At 36.3% G+C, this 15,902-nt stretch overlaps 1 protein-coding gene across 3 annotated transcripts in view; it reads left to right on the top strand.

Moving 5' to 3' along the window:
* Positions 1–15,902, top strand: part of LOC139960399 (uncharacterized) — a 173,494-nt gene that overhangs the window by 149,107 nt on the left and 8,485 nt on the right. For 2 of the 3 annotated variants that reach the window (XM_071958743.1, XM_071958745.1), the window contains 8 exons: positions 42–209; positions 2,177–2,310; positions 3,698–3,818; positions 4,324–4,457; positions 8,657–8,887; positions 13,658–13,768; positions 14,703–14,804; positions 15,392–15,530. In XM_071958743.1, the coding sequence (XP_071814844.1) occupies positions 42–209; positions 2,177–2,310; positions 3,698–3,818; positions 4,324–4,457; positions 8,657–8,887; positions 13,658–13,768; positions 14,703–14,804; positions 15,392–15,530 (1,140 nt within the window). The remainder of the gene's footprint in view (positions 1–41; positions 210–2,176; positions 2,311–3,697; positions 3,819–4,323; positions 4,458–8,656; positions 8,888–13,657; positions 13,769–14,702; positions 14,805–15,391; positions 15,531–15,902) is intronic. The other variant, XM_071958744.1, reaches the window with a different exon arrangement.

Here is a 15,902-nt window from a genome sequence, read left to right as displayed (position 1 = left end):
GATTTGGGATCTATCAGGAATTTTCTAATTGTATTTTGCAGGTAATAACTATCCTGGGACAAGCCCTCCATCTCAGCAAAGTCTCCCCATAATGCCAGCCAACACGTACCCGAGCAATGCCCCTGTGAGTCCTCTGGCAGATAAAACAAACCGCTACTCCTCAGGGTCAACGGCGTCAGCAAGCTCTTCGGGAAATTGGTCCAACAGAGGTGAGCAAAGTCGTGTACACTCTCCAGAGATGAGTTCTTATTCTGATCAGCTTCGTAACACAGATTGAACTCATGTGTAAAACTGTTTATGCATGTAATTAAGGTTACCCCGGAGGCCTGAATATCTTGGGACCTTGCACAACTCTACAGTCAGTTGCATAGCTATCACTGTTGTGGCTTTGCTTGATTTGTAATGATAGAAGCAGCTGAAGAGACAGCTGTATTATGATGCGTCTTCAAAATAAACCTTCAGATTCAACGAGAAGGAAAGAAACTGTTCAACAGAAATCCCCAAAACCGGTTTAAGTGGGGGTGCTATTCCAAAATGCTACCAAAGCTTGTGAGGCTAGATAGATTGAAGCGCATAGGTGGGAAGAGGAGGAGAAAAGTGTCTTTGTTCATAAATGCCCAAACCTGAAACGTTTTGAGGCGGCTTCAGAAAAAGAACTGTTCTTTTTTTCTCGCCATGATTATTTTACAATGACGTTGAAGAGACAAGTACCCCCCCCATTGTGAATATGGGGCCGGGGGGAGGTGGTTGGTTGCCAAGCTAGTATAAAGTTTAATGACACTTTCTATGTCTACAGTATATCTATACATACCTGTTTGAACCATTACTCTATGTCATACTGATGTGTATACTAGAATCATAGCTGTCTGGCTATTAAAGGATTTATGAAATTTCTTGGTTAAATTATACCAAGGATAGAAGCAGGATGCATTTCACTATCACTTCCTTTGCCCCGTTCTCCCGCCTTCCCCCTTCCCTGATTACCCCCACCCAGTGGTTACGTTGTACTGCTATCCTGTGTGTGACGTTACGTTTGACTATATATAAGCATTAAATAATCACCAACTGCAGTCATTGTATGAAAGTCTAAGATTACTTTGCCCATGGTGTTGAGCTCTGCACAAAATAAAATTTGATTATAGAATTGCATATATTTCAGTTTTATCCATTATTTTAATTGTCTCATGCGACTTTCAGTGCGTTAATACAATACTAGCACATTACATGCATGCCGTTCTCCCTCTGCTCTGAAGAGTAATAACAGTACATCCAACGTTGGGTAAAATACAGCATAAAATCAATTTGAATGAATGTCCTGACTTTCCAACTTAAACCGCTTTGCCTACATAAAAGACTCAAAGCCACACACATCCTGTTGTCCTTCTTATTCCCCATTCCTTCTACGACTACGGCTACCCAACGGTGGAAACTAGGAGGTCGTCACTGGGGATGTTAACCGTAGCCTTGCTCGCGACCAGCAGTTGCGAAACTCGATATCAGCCAAAAACGGAATCTATTGATTAAATTTGGGTTGAAATGGATGTTTTTGACTTGGAGCCTTTTTCTGTTAACATGTTGTTAGTGGTAAATTGCGCTGTCGTGGCCTTGATATTAATTGATCAGGAAAAAAACTTTGGCAGGAAAACAAAATTAAATTTTCCACCGCTCCATTGAACACAGATACGTTTGCGGGGTGATCGTAAAAGATCTCTGTGAAGGGAAATGAAAAATGGATAAATAGATAATGTTCCACTTGCAGATTTGCTATGAAAGCTAATTTAGTTACCATCCGTTTGTGTGAAACACATCTATTGGAAATTGTTGTCAAATAAAATGCTGCTTCATTGTCTTGATAGCTGCGTCAGAGGTACGAAAAAAAGAAGATTAGGGGGATGGGGTGAGGTGAGGTGGAGAGAGAGTAAAAAATAGAGTGTATATAGGAATCAGAGAAATGTCTAAACATGAAATGTATGTTTCATCTGTAGCTATAAAGAGTAAAAATGTTAGTAAACATAAACATGAAGCTATGGGTGCATTGTATTTGAATATTTGTTTGAAAGAAGGATTTCAATGATCTTGTGTCGTCAAGACTATTTTCTTTCTGATCTATCACCATTTATTTATTGACTTTGCCAGCTCGTATCAATAGTTCGATCGACGTTTCTTTCCTTCGCAGGAAGTATAGGTCAGTCAGTGTCCAGCGGAATGAGACCCAACCATCTACCCGTGGCAGGGCTTCCTGACCCACCCTCTGGACTTCCCCCACCCCCTCCTATGGGGTCTGATCCTTACAATGGCAATACAAATGAGGTAAATCAGTTTAAAACATTCAGGTTGAATTTTTTTTTCTTTAAATTGAAGATTGCAATGTAATTGCAAACACTTACTTTACTACAACAGTAGTTGGTTATGTGTAGTTTTTGGGTAATGTCAATATCTCACACACTTTGAGAACTCTTACTAAATTAAGATAATGTTGCATATTTAAATATAAAACCTGTTTTTTTTTCCTGTCAGGAATCTTTGAAAACAGCCATGCGTGTTTCTGTTCGCATTTGGGAAATTATCTTAATCCCATCGTTCCTGGTTTAAAATGCAAATTATTTATACAAATGGAGAAAGTGAGATAAAAGTTTTCAAATTAGTTTGAAATTCAAAAAAGTATACAACTTTAATATGATTGGTCAAAGTAAGATTGGTATTTCAAACCTACTCACCAACATTTCTTCCCCCGTTCTTCGTTCAACCCTGTAGATCAAATAACAAAACCATATTGGGACCATATAAAACCATATTGGGGAAAATGATAAGAAATTTAGAGAATGTTTATCGCTGGTAAGAAACAGTCCCTGATTTACCGAAAATAATTTACAAGCTCAAAATGTCAGGTGTTTCTGAATATGATACATAAAATGAAAATTTGGCAGAGTGTTTAATTAGCTCATATTTTAAACCATGAATATTTTATTTCAATAAAGAGTCGTGACAGATGCTAAAACCGTTTGAAACAGTGACTTGAAGAGGATTATTATCTAGAGAGCTTCTTGGTGTCTAGAAATTCCTTATTAGAAATGGTGTCATATTTCACGGCTTGTAAATCAACTGTGTGTGCTCCCTCAAGACAAGTATTTGTCAGGAGTTGTTTTGGAAGAGCTAACAAGTATATACTTACGTTATTATTTGTCTGTTTGAAGTAAGAGTGGATAAAGTTACTGATATGTCAGACACCTGTCCCCACATAATAACTTCACTCCAATCTTTCATACAATGTAACATATGGTGGCAGTAAATATCTAAACTTTGTTTGACATCACAGAAGATACTTCATAGTTCTGAGAAGTTGTGTCAAGTTTGAAATTCGTGGTGGATAGCTCTGTAACTAGATGTACCTAGATGAGGCCTACCTTTATAAACTTGGGACAATGCTTTGAGGTTTGAATAGGAAGGTTTGATTTCTAAGGTGTTACTATTATTTAGAGACATATATTTTGGGGGGGGTGGGGAGGGAGGGATGGAGGGGTTTTGGAGTGGTCAATTGAATACTGCTTTGAGCAAAGTCTTGAGAAAGTTTTGGTAAAAGTTTTAGAAATTTGCAAACAAATGAGACCAGTCTTCATCTCTGTCTTATAGTTGACAGTAAATTTATATTTTGACACCCCCTCCCCTAGTGACTAAATCTTCTTTTATCTTCTTGTAGGACTTTCCTCCACCTCCACCAGAGATGTTGAACAACAACCATTCTCCTCAAGGAACAATGAGGTACAACAATGACATGAGACACTCGCCCCAGTCAAGGGGAAGTCCCAGTCATACAGCTGGTGAGTTTACTTAGCTAGTCAGAAAACAGCAGGATCTGCTAGAATGGTTTGATTTTAAACAAATGCTTTAAAGCACATTCATTATTCGACCAGTTTTTACCTTAATGCTAGTTTATTGAGATATTTACTTGGTATACTCACCCAGAATTTTGTTTTCTCTTTCTAAAAATTAATCACTTTTGTGTCACGCTATAACGATTCAGTTGATTAGACCTTTCAAATTTTCTCATAGTACTTGATACGAAAGTACATTCTCAGCACAGAAATGTTTAACGTCGTTTGGACTCATTCTTTGTTGGTAAAGCAGGAATCCCATGTGTGGGGTTGAATGTCAGTGGCACCTTTTGCCTTTTAAGTAATTAATAATAACTACATCTTTTATAATTTAAAAGTCATTCGGAATGGATGAAACCAGTTTTAAACTTTCTATAGCTTTTTAACAATCTTGAGGTGAGTGTGACCTTGTGTGGTACATGTTCATGTTGTTTCTTCTGTTCCCTCATAGCTCACAATAATTACTCCAGCAATTCATCTCCAAAGAAACTAAACTATCCAGCACCGCCTTGGCTAGCCGGAGCAAAATATTCCGACGAAAGCGGGATAGAGTTGTCCTCGTCAAATGAAAATGTCGAGAGGAGGGTAAGATACACATTTAAACAAACAGTTTGTCTGGAAAAAACTTCAGTCGAGGTGTCCAAAATTCTTTCACCCACTCTTTAATTTCCTGGAAAATTTTGTTCTATATATTTTGGTGAACACTTTTTATGCATGCCATTGATTTGTTTTTAGAGGGGGGGGGGGGGGATTTGCCAGAAAACAATAACCTTTTGTTCTCCTTTATCTTGCTTGGTGTTTCCCATTGTCCCCAAACTTGTCAATGTCCTGAGCTTTATGCTTTAAACTTCAAGCAGCATGTTGCATATTTTATGTGTTATTGCATTTTTAATTTCAACGGAGCTGCTGTGAAGCATTACTTTGTCAAAAAATTGTCTTGCATCTAATTTATTATCTGTGGTGTGACTTTTAATGTTAATAAGTGGACAAACCTTTTCATCAAGCTTAAATTCACATAAACAGGAAAGCTGATAAAAAAAGAAGATATTTGGGCACAAGTATTCAGTTAAACAGGAATACAGGCTTTCATTTTCCCTTCTAAATGCAACATGGCTTCCTAGATGACATTTGCCATCGAAATTCAGGAAGTTGTTCCAGCTTTCTTTTCCTTTATTTTTGATCTTGCATTTATGAGTATTCTCAGATTCATCAAAGTTTTTTGGTGGCTGGAGATTTCCTAGCTCTAACAACTATCTTTCACGTGGCTTGGTTTAGTCATCTGCCGATAAAGAAGGGTGCTTGGTGTTGTGATGCTAACATGCTCTTTAATGTTTCATGGCTTTTAATCTATATCGCAAGAAAGCATGTCAAGGAGAGTATTAAGTAGACACATTAATTGTCAAATGTTACTTTTATTTCGTGTTAGCCTGTTGGCATGAGTATCATGAGGTTAGGTTAATGTTACACAAAACAGGTACATGGTTTACTATGTCTCTAGTGTGGTATTGTACATTTCAATTGAGTATCGATGATGAACTGAAATCAGAAACATACCCAGCCAATCTTTATCAACATTTGCAACAGTGCAACTTGTCCAAACAACACAGAAACATCTCCTACATAGTCTGAGGCCCAACATGGTGTCAAAGTTTCTTTATTTCATATCAAGACTGACAGCTTACAGTGCAAGTTTAAATATGAAAGCGGTTGAATTTTCTTTATCTCTTCCTTTCCGTGTTGTGTTTCTTGTGGTAGATAGAGGGTGATATTTAGAGCCAATCTTTGCTTCTGATACGTTAGTTTCTTTTTAGTATTTCCCAAAACAGGCACTGGTTTCAGCTACAATGCTGCTCATTTTGTATGTGAAAATTAGGAACAGAAATTTTTGAGACACCATGACATCACATGTTGGAAAAAATAATTTGCAGCACCCTGACATATCTAATCTTGAACATTTGTTCAATTATTCTTTGATAGGATAGTTGTTTGTCTCAAAAGTTTGATCATGTAGGATACAAGTATCCCATCCATTAGGAGACTGCATAGAATAATTGACCCACAAAGGTCAGGTCAGGAAATCAAACATGATCAATTCCCCCTCTCCCCCTCACCCCCATCCCCCACCCCCTCTCCCCCTCACCCCCATCCCCCACCCCCTCTCCCCCTCACCCCCATCCCCACCCCCTCTATGAGTGGTAAACAAACCTTTTTAATTATATTCCCAACTGTCAGGGTAAGACTAGGTAGTTTCCTGTATCTTTAAGATTCAGCTTTGAAATACATCAATCAGAGACTTGCCTGTATGGTTGAACTTTGTCCAGCTTTGCTTCCCATCATGCACTTCAGTATCAAACCATTATTTAAAGCTGTTTTTTTTTAATGTTTGGTTTTTCCAACTTACCTAGTATTATTTAAACTAAGATTACAATAGATCACACTAAAAGCAATCTCCCAGATTTCCCCGCCAAATGAAAAGATTAATGGGTAAAAGTAATTAAAGAACTTGATTCCTTCAACATTTTATCATCTGGTCACTTGTCATAGGAGCTTAGCAAACACAGTTATAAAAACATACATGGAAATTTCCAAATTTTGTTCGTTTACTTCGCTTTAACAAATGAAAGTCGGATAGTCAAACTATTGAGCTCTATATATATATGAGATTATAGTTCAGAACAGTAGAAAATACTTCCATCAACTCTTCCATCAACTACTTCCATCAACTGCTGTAAAGCACCCTGAGATTTCCAAAATTAAACATATAGTTTACTTTATTATGTTAATTTTTAATTCATTACTAGAATACTACTGCATTAATTATATTTTATTCTCTACGTGACCTCGGGGATCGTCCACATGTTAAAAGGCGAAGTTCATCACATTTGTAATAAATAACTGATCATTTATTTATGGACAATCCATTACTGATTAAAGATTCCTCATCACTCAACTCCCACTGATCGAATGCAAAAAATGCAGATCGCTCCAGGAAAGCAAATCATAGGATAAAACCTTAAAGTAGTTATTCCATTCGCATCGAAGCTATTAATTGCTGTAAGTCGACCTGCTCCACCAGTTTTTTTTATTTTTCTATTTTTTATAAACAACAAGCATGATTCAAACTAAGGGAGACACTCCAACAACAGAAAAGAGTCTTTTGTAGTACAACGTTAATTTTAACTTGTTGTTCTTGTGAGGATTCTGGATCCTGGAGATATATTGATACCTCCTTGGCTATTACTCTGCTGTCATTATCCATAACAAGTCTTTATTTTCTGGTCGGTCCTCATCGTGGCTAATTCGGCCGGTATCATGCTACGCTCACCGTTCGTCGTTTGATTGGTTTCCTTTATTATGTCAGCTTTGCCAGCCCATCTCAACCCTCCAGTCCAGTACATTCTAATCCCAGATTATTCATGTCTCCTTTTGATTGGTCAGATAAGTAAGCTGGATGCTGAATCAAAAAAACACTTGTATGGTCAAATTACATCACATGTCATTCATTGTGGCCATATTGAATGAAGGCAATTTCAATTCAAAAGACAAGACCTGTTTAAAAACCTACAGAAATGCCTTTTTCAGTTCTATCTTTTGTCCCTGGGGTAGAGATAGCTTGTTATAATCAGTCTTGTCTCATGTACAAAATAGAGCGCTCAACAAAATGTCTATAAATAAACTAGTTGAGACCAGCATAGGGTCTTATGTCTGTGGTACCTGCTGTCTTACAGTTAAGCCTTCTATTCAACTTCTCAAACCCACACCCCCCTACCCCCCTACTGCCCCATCTCCCTGTCTTCATACATATGATTTTTCAAGCCCTTTCTATACAGCTGCTCAAGCCTCATCTACTTTATCATTTTTTAAAAGCTTCTCTTCTTCAGCCCTCTTCCTGCCTCTCATTTCTGTGTTTTTTGACAATTTCCTGCAAACAGTTAAAAACAAATATTAAAACTCCTTCCATACTGAGGTTGACTGAAAATTACAATGTTCTTTCAAAATCTGATAAAATGTGAGTCTTCAAAAATTTGATGAGAAAGGTCACAAGGCAAATGTTATTTAAACAGTATTGGAAATGTTCCTTGGAAAATGTATGAGTGGAAATTTTTGCCATAGTAGAAAAAGCTAAGATCAAGAAGGAATATACTGGTAAGCTGTGTCTCATAGGTTGATTCTTTCACACAGACTTCTCATTTGTCTAACTGGGATAAAGGTCGGCAAAATGTTATAATTTTCTGTTTATAGGGACTTCATTCCCAATCTTCCAATCACAGAGAATAACCTTAACTTAAGCAGTACTATAGAGCACCATTTACAACCAAATACATATTAACAATATATCAAGATTGCAAACTTTCTAGAAACATTTCTGCTCTTTGCTAGCTTCTCTGTGGTAGATAATTTAGACCATAACAATATTCATATAGGAAAGGAATTATCAGTCGCAGTGGTTTGGAAAATTAACATTATGTAGGAGTGACTTGAGATGAAAAACAAGAGATGTAGCATTGTTTACCTAGGAATATCTGGTAGATGTGTATAAAATAGGTAGACAAAATCAGAGGCTTCGCAAAACCCTCTCACCTCCCTTCGAACGGTTCTTCTAAACGTGCTCAGTCCATCTAACTGAAATATTGCCAATATGCGATAATACTTTCTGGCTATGCTGCCATCATATCTGTGCAATCGATATCTGTGGAAAAGTCTTGGGGTGTTTTTTTTCTGTTCTTGTGTTTTTTTTTGCAAATTGGTTGATTATAGTCTTTAGCCGATCTTGAATTCCACAGTACCGGAAGGGTACCGGCACGTTGCCCCTATTCAAAGGGCCATCGTCCAAATACACAGGCTTCTACAACCGGCCTCTCAAACTCTCAGCCGCTCAAAGTATTGATAACATGATGGGAAGCCGGGAGGCAATGTCTGCACTAGGGCCGCGTCGTCCCCATAGCGACGGCACGGCAGAATTCCGCGTGGATTCATCCAGATCAGCACAGTTTTCTTCTCGGAGTAAGGGAAAGGTTAGTCCTCATAGAGACTGCGGGGGTCATTTATGGCACCCACGGTCATCTGTACACAAATACCAATCGAAAAAGCACCACTGAGAGAGCTATACATATGGCATTCACAGTCTTCCGTAGTTCACGTTCACAGTTGAATAGGATAACACCCTGTCATTATCCCTGTATAACAGCACCAGAGTTGATAGTGTAGCCTACAGCACCAGACCTAACATATATCTAATAATATCTCACTAAAAACATCAAATGCAACCGTTTTATATTTTCCACTTGATTTAATTTTCTGATCTGTGACCACATTGTTAATCTTATGCAGTTTAGTAAAGAATTCTCAATGCCGAAGAAAATGTCAGAGTTGATAACCAGTGAACCAACCATTCATTACTTACTTTGATTTTTAACACCAAAATCATGCAGTGTGCAGGGATGGAAGTATAGGTTGCATTGAAGAGTAACTGCATGTAGATAAGGTCTCTCTGAAGTGAGGATTGGCTCTCTCAGTATGAGATAGACTCAAATACTATTGACTGTACTTAACCTACAGGAAACAGGTATAGTTCTAGAGTAGAAGGCAAAAAAAAAATCAAAAGCTTAAGTTTGATCAGTGGGGGTAAATCTTGTCATTCCACTGAGATGTTTGATTGGTCAGAAATGATACAAGATCATAAATTGTAGAGGAAAGTTTTTTTTTCTAAAAATTGTCATATTCTCGCATTGTCCGTTGATTCCCACCAATTAGGCAAGCAGAATGCAATATCGGTAAACAAAAACATTGTCTTAGTGGTGTGATGTGAATATGTGATAGTGTAAGTTTGGTATTGTACTGTAGGTTTATTGAGAACATTGATGTAACTTTTACAAATGTGTGTAAGAACTGCAATTTGTGAGATTGAGAAATACAGAGAGGCTCAATAATGCGCTATGACTATATTATTCTATTTTGACTGCCTCCTTATAAATTTCTGCTTTATACCTGTCATATATTACCTGCATGATATCATCAACAATTTAATTTCATTCCTATATCTGATATTAATGCAGCACCCTCCTTGTATAACCTCTTTGTTTTAACTACACTTTTACAATCTCTTTGGATTAAATTTATGTTGCTTGGTAAGTATTTCTTTTCAGTTTTATTTTCTTCAAATTTTCAAACTGACCGGTCTTTAATAATTGGTCACTACTGAACAGTCATATTGCAAAAAAACCTAGAATTATGCAATTTTTTTATTAAGTTATATCATGAAGTGCAAACAATGATTACAGATGTGAGATTTTAATCTTTTAATTGCTTCAGTGTGGGGCAATGAACTGCAAAGACTGCCATGATGTGTTGTTGTCCAAGTGAGACAATGCAAATAATTTTACAATGTACTTAAAAATATGGAAATAAAAAGAATAAAGTTAATTCATATATAACCTGAATAGAACAAGCTATAAACTTGTTTGAAGACCACCTAGCAAGTTGTTTCAATGGCACACTTTTTACTTATACATATTATAATACATATTTATTTATTTTAGTGATGAAACCGTCGTAAATTGAGTTTTTGCAAATGCGGACATCATCCCTTCTTTATTCGGGTATAATCGCATCTAATTTATTCTTCTCTCTCTTTGTCTTGATGGCCTTGAATACCCCTAATTGGATTCATTTTCCAGGAATATTATTCAAATTTCCTATTTTTTTTTGGATTACATCATAGTCAGGTTTTGAAGAAAATATTCTTATTTAAGGATATTGTAAGAGATTATTTTCACTGATTATATATTCTTTTTAATCAGAGTTCAGCATCGTGATTTACTTTGAAGATTAATCTAGCTAAACACAAGTAATCAACATAAACACAGAGAAACCGTTGCACACAGCAGAGTATAACACTGGGATTTATGTACTTTGTGGATGTTAGTGTAATGACTACACAGTAGCAATGTATGTCACCTCGACATAGTGTGAATGTGTATGTTTTAATGAAAGATTGTAAGATATGGGGGGGGGAGGAAAATGGGATGTGGAGAGGATGGGTCAGGGACAGGATGGGATGAGGGAGGCAGACAGCGTTGTTAGGTGACTGAAATAGTCTAAATTAAGAATAGTATGTTATGATGGTTTATGCAGTGATTATGTGAAGAGCTCCTTGTAGAGAATTGCATCACTCTCTAAACTTTTAACAATGTGCACAGAAACAATGTAATCCACCACCAACTATATGTAATGCTCAAATTTTAACATAAACCATTATTTAATGACCATGGTTTCATCATTGCTAACAAGATATCCACCATTAACCTCTAACCGCAGATAAGTTTGCATGTTTAGGCCTTTAGGGTGTATGTTCTGTTAAGTGCACCCTTCAATCCTCTGTTTAATCAATGCACCAGTGGATTCCTTTACATGTACCAAACTTGAATCTAGTTGTGATATATGTTATATGATATAATATAATATAATATATTATAATATATATATGGCTCTTTCATTTCCATGTTATTCCAAAGTTTTCTCAATTGCAGTAACGTATATTTTCACTTATTGATCAACCAGGAGTATAGTGGGTTGGTATAGGTGATTTCAACATGTGTGATAAAACTCTAGGTATGGAATACAGAGATCAGAAGAGTAGGGAATTAATTACAGGAAGGGTGAGGGGGCGGGGAGAGGTATAGTGGATGATATTATGGGTGGGAGGGGAGGGGTGGGGGTCGTTCAAGCAAGTTAACAAGATGAAGCACTAGCTGTGGAATATTAAAGACAGTTGTATTGGAGAGAAAACAAGAAGCTTATCTTAAAGAGAGGGAGATTAATGAAATTTCAAGATGACGTAACACTCGCTGGATAAGATGTAGGAGAAGGGATATGACATAGATAACACATGAATCACTTGGTATCTATTAGAGGGTGTTACACATGCTGTAATGTATGACTTAGCAAGAAGGGCCATCAGTTTCCTTCCTCTCGTTATTCGACTGTTTCCAGGAATTGCTTCCCGGAAACATTTTCTTCTTTTATAATAATGAAGAAATTGGGGGCCCCATCTGGGCTTTTGTATTTGAGCTGGATGTTGACTTAGTATTAACGACACAAGTTTAAAATGTTAACAGTTTGCTGCCTATGGTTTGTGAGATGATGCAAATATTTTTAAGCACATTCATGGTCTCTCAGTTAGATTCAGAGTATTCAATTGTCTCTGAATATTCCCTTGGCTTGGAATGTAAGAATGTCTGGCAAAGTTTCTGCCCAAAATAATTAAAATACAGCTTTAATAATATGTTATTTCAATATTTTATTGATGATTTTCTTGTGACTTTCTCATTGGCATGTTACTTAATTGTCTAGGGAAAATTATGATTCGTATTATCTGAAAGTTTTCAATATTTGTTGTTGTAAGTTAGTAACACCTGATCGTGTACATTAATTACATTAGGTGCCGCTAGTTGTTGCACTTTGTAATCAGTAAACTTGTCCAAAGTCCCTTAGTAATAGATCTAGCATTTTAATTATTCCAAAGTGTAATTTTGATATCTCTTCTTCTTTTGTTGTTGCATGGAATCGAAATCTCCATCTACAAAAAGAAAAAAAATTCTAACGAGTAGATGATGTTACCTTTCTGTGAAATGATTTTGTGAAGAGAAGAAGGGTAGAAAAGAAATATTGTAATATAAAGAGATGATTAGATGAAGAAACATGAATTCATAAAACTGCCCTCTAGGCATACTCAAAGTCATCGGGAGTGATCCGGTTACAACAAACTGTTGGCATGATCTATAAGAGAGTGAACTGGGAGATTTGATATTTGATCCGAAAGATTTGCTGGCTGTAAAAACTTTGTTAGAAAGATTTGAAATTCAGAATACCTCCTTTGGCTGTTTTTACTTTGTATTACAGTGTTGAATGTGACTGAAATACACAAAGAAACCGGCTATACTGCCCTGTTTAATGTGAATAAAAGTTTTTAAAAAATGTTCAGAGCTTTTGTAATGTTTGGTAGAACCAAGACAATGCAAATTAAGGATGAAATAAATACATAAAAAAATATATATATTTGGAAAGAAAAATGGAGAAAATTAGAGAATAAAATGTCAGTTTAGATATTGGAATTGATAAAGTGATTGACAATTTACTGTGGTGGAAATGCAACAATACATACAACTAAAAACTGAGCCTTGCAGGCAAATTAGGAATCAGATACTTTACCTTTATGTTAACTTAATATGTGAACCCCTCTGGGTATGAATGAAGACATTCTATAGTGTAAAGTTTGGTTTTTGACAAATCTGAAGTTTTCAGCAACTTCTAGGGATATATAATCTTGATTTCTACTGTAGAATTTGAAAGGTCATATCAAGTATGATGTCAGAAACTGTTAGTTCTATAAAAATCAGAGAAACAATTTCAGTTCATTTGTGATTTGTGAAGTCTTTTAACATGAATAGAGATGGTAAATTGCATTTCTTGGAAGCAAAAAGTGATCAGTTTATTGCAGAATATTAAGCCAAAGAATGATATTTAAAAAAAACATTCTGGGGGTAAATCTATTGGATGTTTTCCCATGGATGATAATAGTTTGACAAACAAGACAAGACACTGCGAGATATTTCTCTGTGGGGGGAATCTCTGTCTCTCTAAATTTATATATGTGACTATGAGACCTGATCTGTTGAAACTAAATCCTTCCCTTGAATAAAAGAGAGCTTGGCAGTGGTCTTCTGAACAATCAAAAAGTGTGGAGATGTTTGTCGGGTGTAACAGAGTTGTGTTTCGTCTTTCAGGACGCTGACAGAATATATGAATGGCTTCGACAGCATCGGCTATCCGAATACACCAACAACTTCACCTTGGCTGGCTACGATATGCCCACCATAGCCAAAATGACACCTGAAGTAAGACCATCCTATCACACTATTTAACCTCTCAATACAGACGCTTATTCTAGAACATGGATTTTTTTACCATGGCAACCAAGATTTTAAGACATAATTCAAGTCATAAATATATTTTGATGTATATTTATATCTATATATATATGTATATATGTATGTATGTATGTATGTATATATATATATATATATATATATTTTTCATACCCATATATACACATACAAACATAATGTGACCATATATCTAAGAAGCTGTCGTTGATGCATGGCTTGTATAGGATAAAGTATGTATGCTTATCTTCTGGTAAAACAAAGCACGGAGTTTGTGTGAGGGAATATCAAAAACTTGTGTCAACAATTTTCAATCAATACTAATGGTCAGAGAGGATTTGTGAGAATAATTCAAATTTATTTGGTCTTCTTGGAGGCATATAGTAAATTATCTGCTCCTCAACTGTAACAAGCTGAGGGCAGCTGAAAGCCTGATGGAAAAATAGTGGGATAATACTTTGCTCTGGATCTCACATAAACTGTGGGAAGGCTTAAAGACAAAATTCATGTGGATCACAAGCAACATATTGATTGAATACCGAGGTTATATTAAAGTTTACAAGATATGAGTAGTACAGTAGCAGTGAGGGCAGGTCCTAGGTTAAAGTAAATAAGCTCAGAATGGATTCATTTGCTTTGTGCTAGTTAGATCCTATTTCTGACATTTGACTACCAAATGTTTTTTGCTGTGTGTCTTTTTGTAGGAGTTGTGGGGAGGGGGCTATATATGGAAGGTACACAGATTTAGATCATTCAGGTTATTTGTGTGACAATGTGCTGTAATTCCATCTTGCGAGTCCAAAATATAATAGTGAATTATATGGAAATCATCATATCCAATGGCTTAACGAAATTCTAACTATAACATTTGTTAAATTTATACCAGGATCTGACCGCTATTGGGGTAACAAAACCAGCTCACAGGAAGAGGATTACCGCCATGATATCAAAAATGAAGGAACCCGATCCACTGCCAAAATTTATACCGGTATGTTTAGCACCCTGTGTGATTAATGTTTTCCTCAGAGGCATCAGATTTTTTTTATTGAAAGAAAGGAAAAGTTGCTTCCAGTCCTAATGACTAAGTGCATACTTAGTCATTACCGAGTATTAGCGCTATATTTTTACAATTTTCATTGTTGTATATTTTTTGTGCTCTTATGGTATAAATGGAACCATTTGGTTCATCTACGTGATGCCTCTTCTTAACCTTGAAAAGTAAATTGAATTTTCCAAACTGTTTTGCCTACTGCCTAGACAATCACAGCAATCCCTTGTCACCGCTATATTTTTTCTGCATTCACCCTCCCCCCCCCCCCCCCAACACCCATTGGCCACTCTCATTAAATCTGTATGCCTCTGTTTGCACTTTTTGAGTCTTTAAAAACATTGACAGGTATACTACACCCTTGTTAAAATATATGTAATAACTTTTTGGGGTAGAATGCTGTATTGTTGTTTCTTTCTTTAAAGTGTTTGGACATCATTTTGTTTTGTCAATAAATGCATATATCAGACAACATAGTAAGACGTGGCATCCGTCTTTGATCATCTTTTGTCCTGTTTGTTTCTCAGGGTGATGTCGTGACCTGGTTAAGATTATTAGATCTCAGTCAGTACTACAATACACTCATCTCGAACGATTATGGAACGGTAGAGAAGGCTTCTGAAATTACCTGGGAGGATTTACAAGAGATTGGAATCAATAGACTTGGTAAGCCATATAGATATTAATATGCATCACAGAAGACATTAAAAATATCAGAATGTAAAGAATTTTAGTGTTCAAAATTATGTGTGGTATCTGACCATACTACCATTAGAGTTGTTTGGTTGAACCCTTCTACAGTTCCCAGCTATTAAACACAGTGGTCCCACTCGCCTAATATCGAATGCATGATTCAACATTCTGCAATTTAAATGTTACGTCTCTTAGCAAACAGCAGTATGTGTAGTTTGTATACATTGTGATTGTCCTGTCAATATATGATTCAACCTTTAGTTTTAGCTGTATCTGGCAATCAGTCATGTGAGTGTAATCTGAGCTTAAGGGTCTTTTCTCATGAATAACTTGGGTTGCTGCAAT

The sequence above is a fragment of the Apostichopus japonicus genome, chromosome 19 (assembly GCF_037975245.1).
Source record: "Apostichopus japonicus isolate 1M-3 chromosome 19, ASM3797524v1, whole genome shotgun sequence".
Lineage (NCBI taxonomy): Eukaryota > Metazoa > Echinodermata > Holothuroidea > Aspidochirotida > Stichopodidae > Apostichopus > Apostichopus japonicus.
This window is presented reverse-complemented; position numbering and strand designations above follow the sequence as displayed.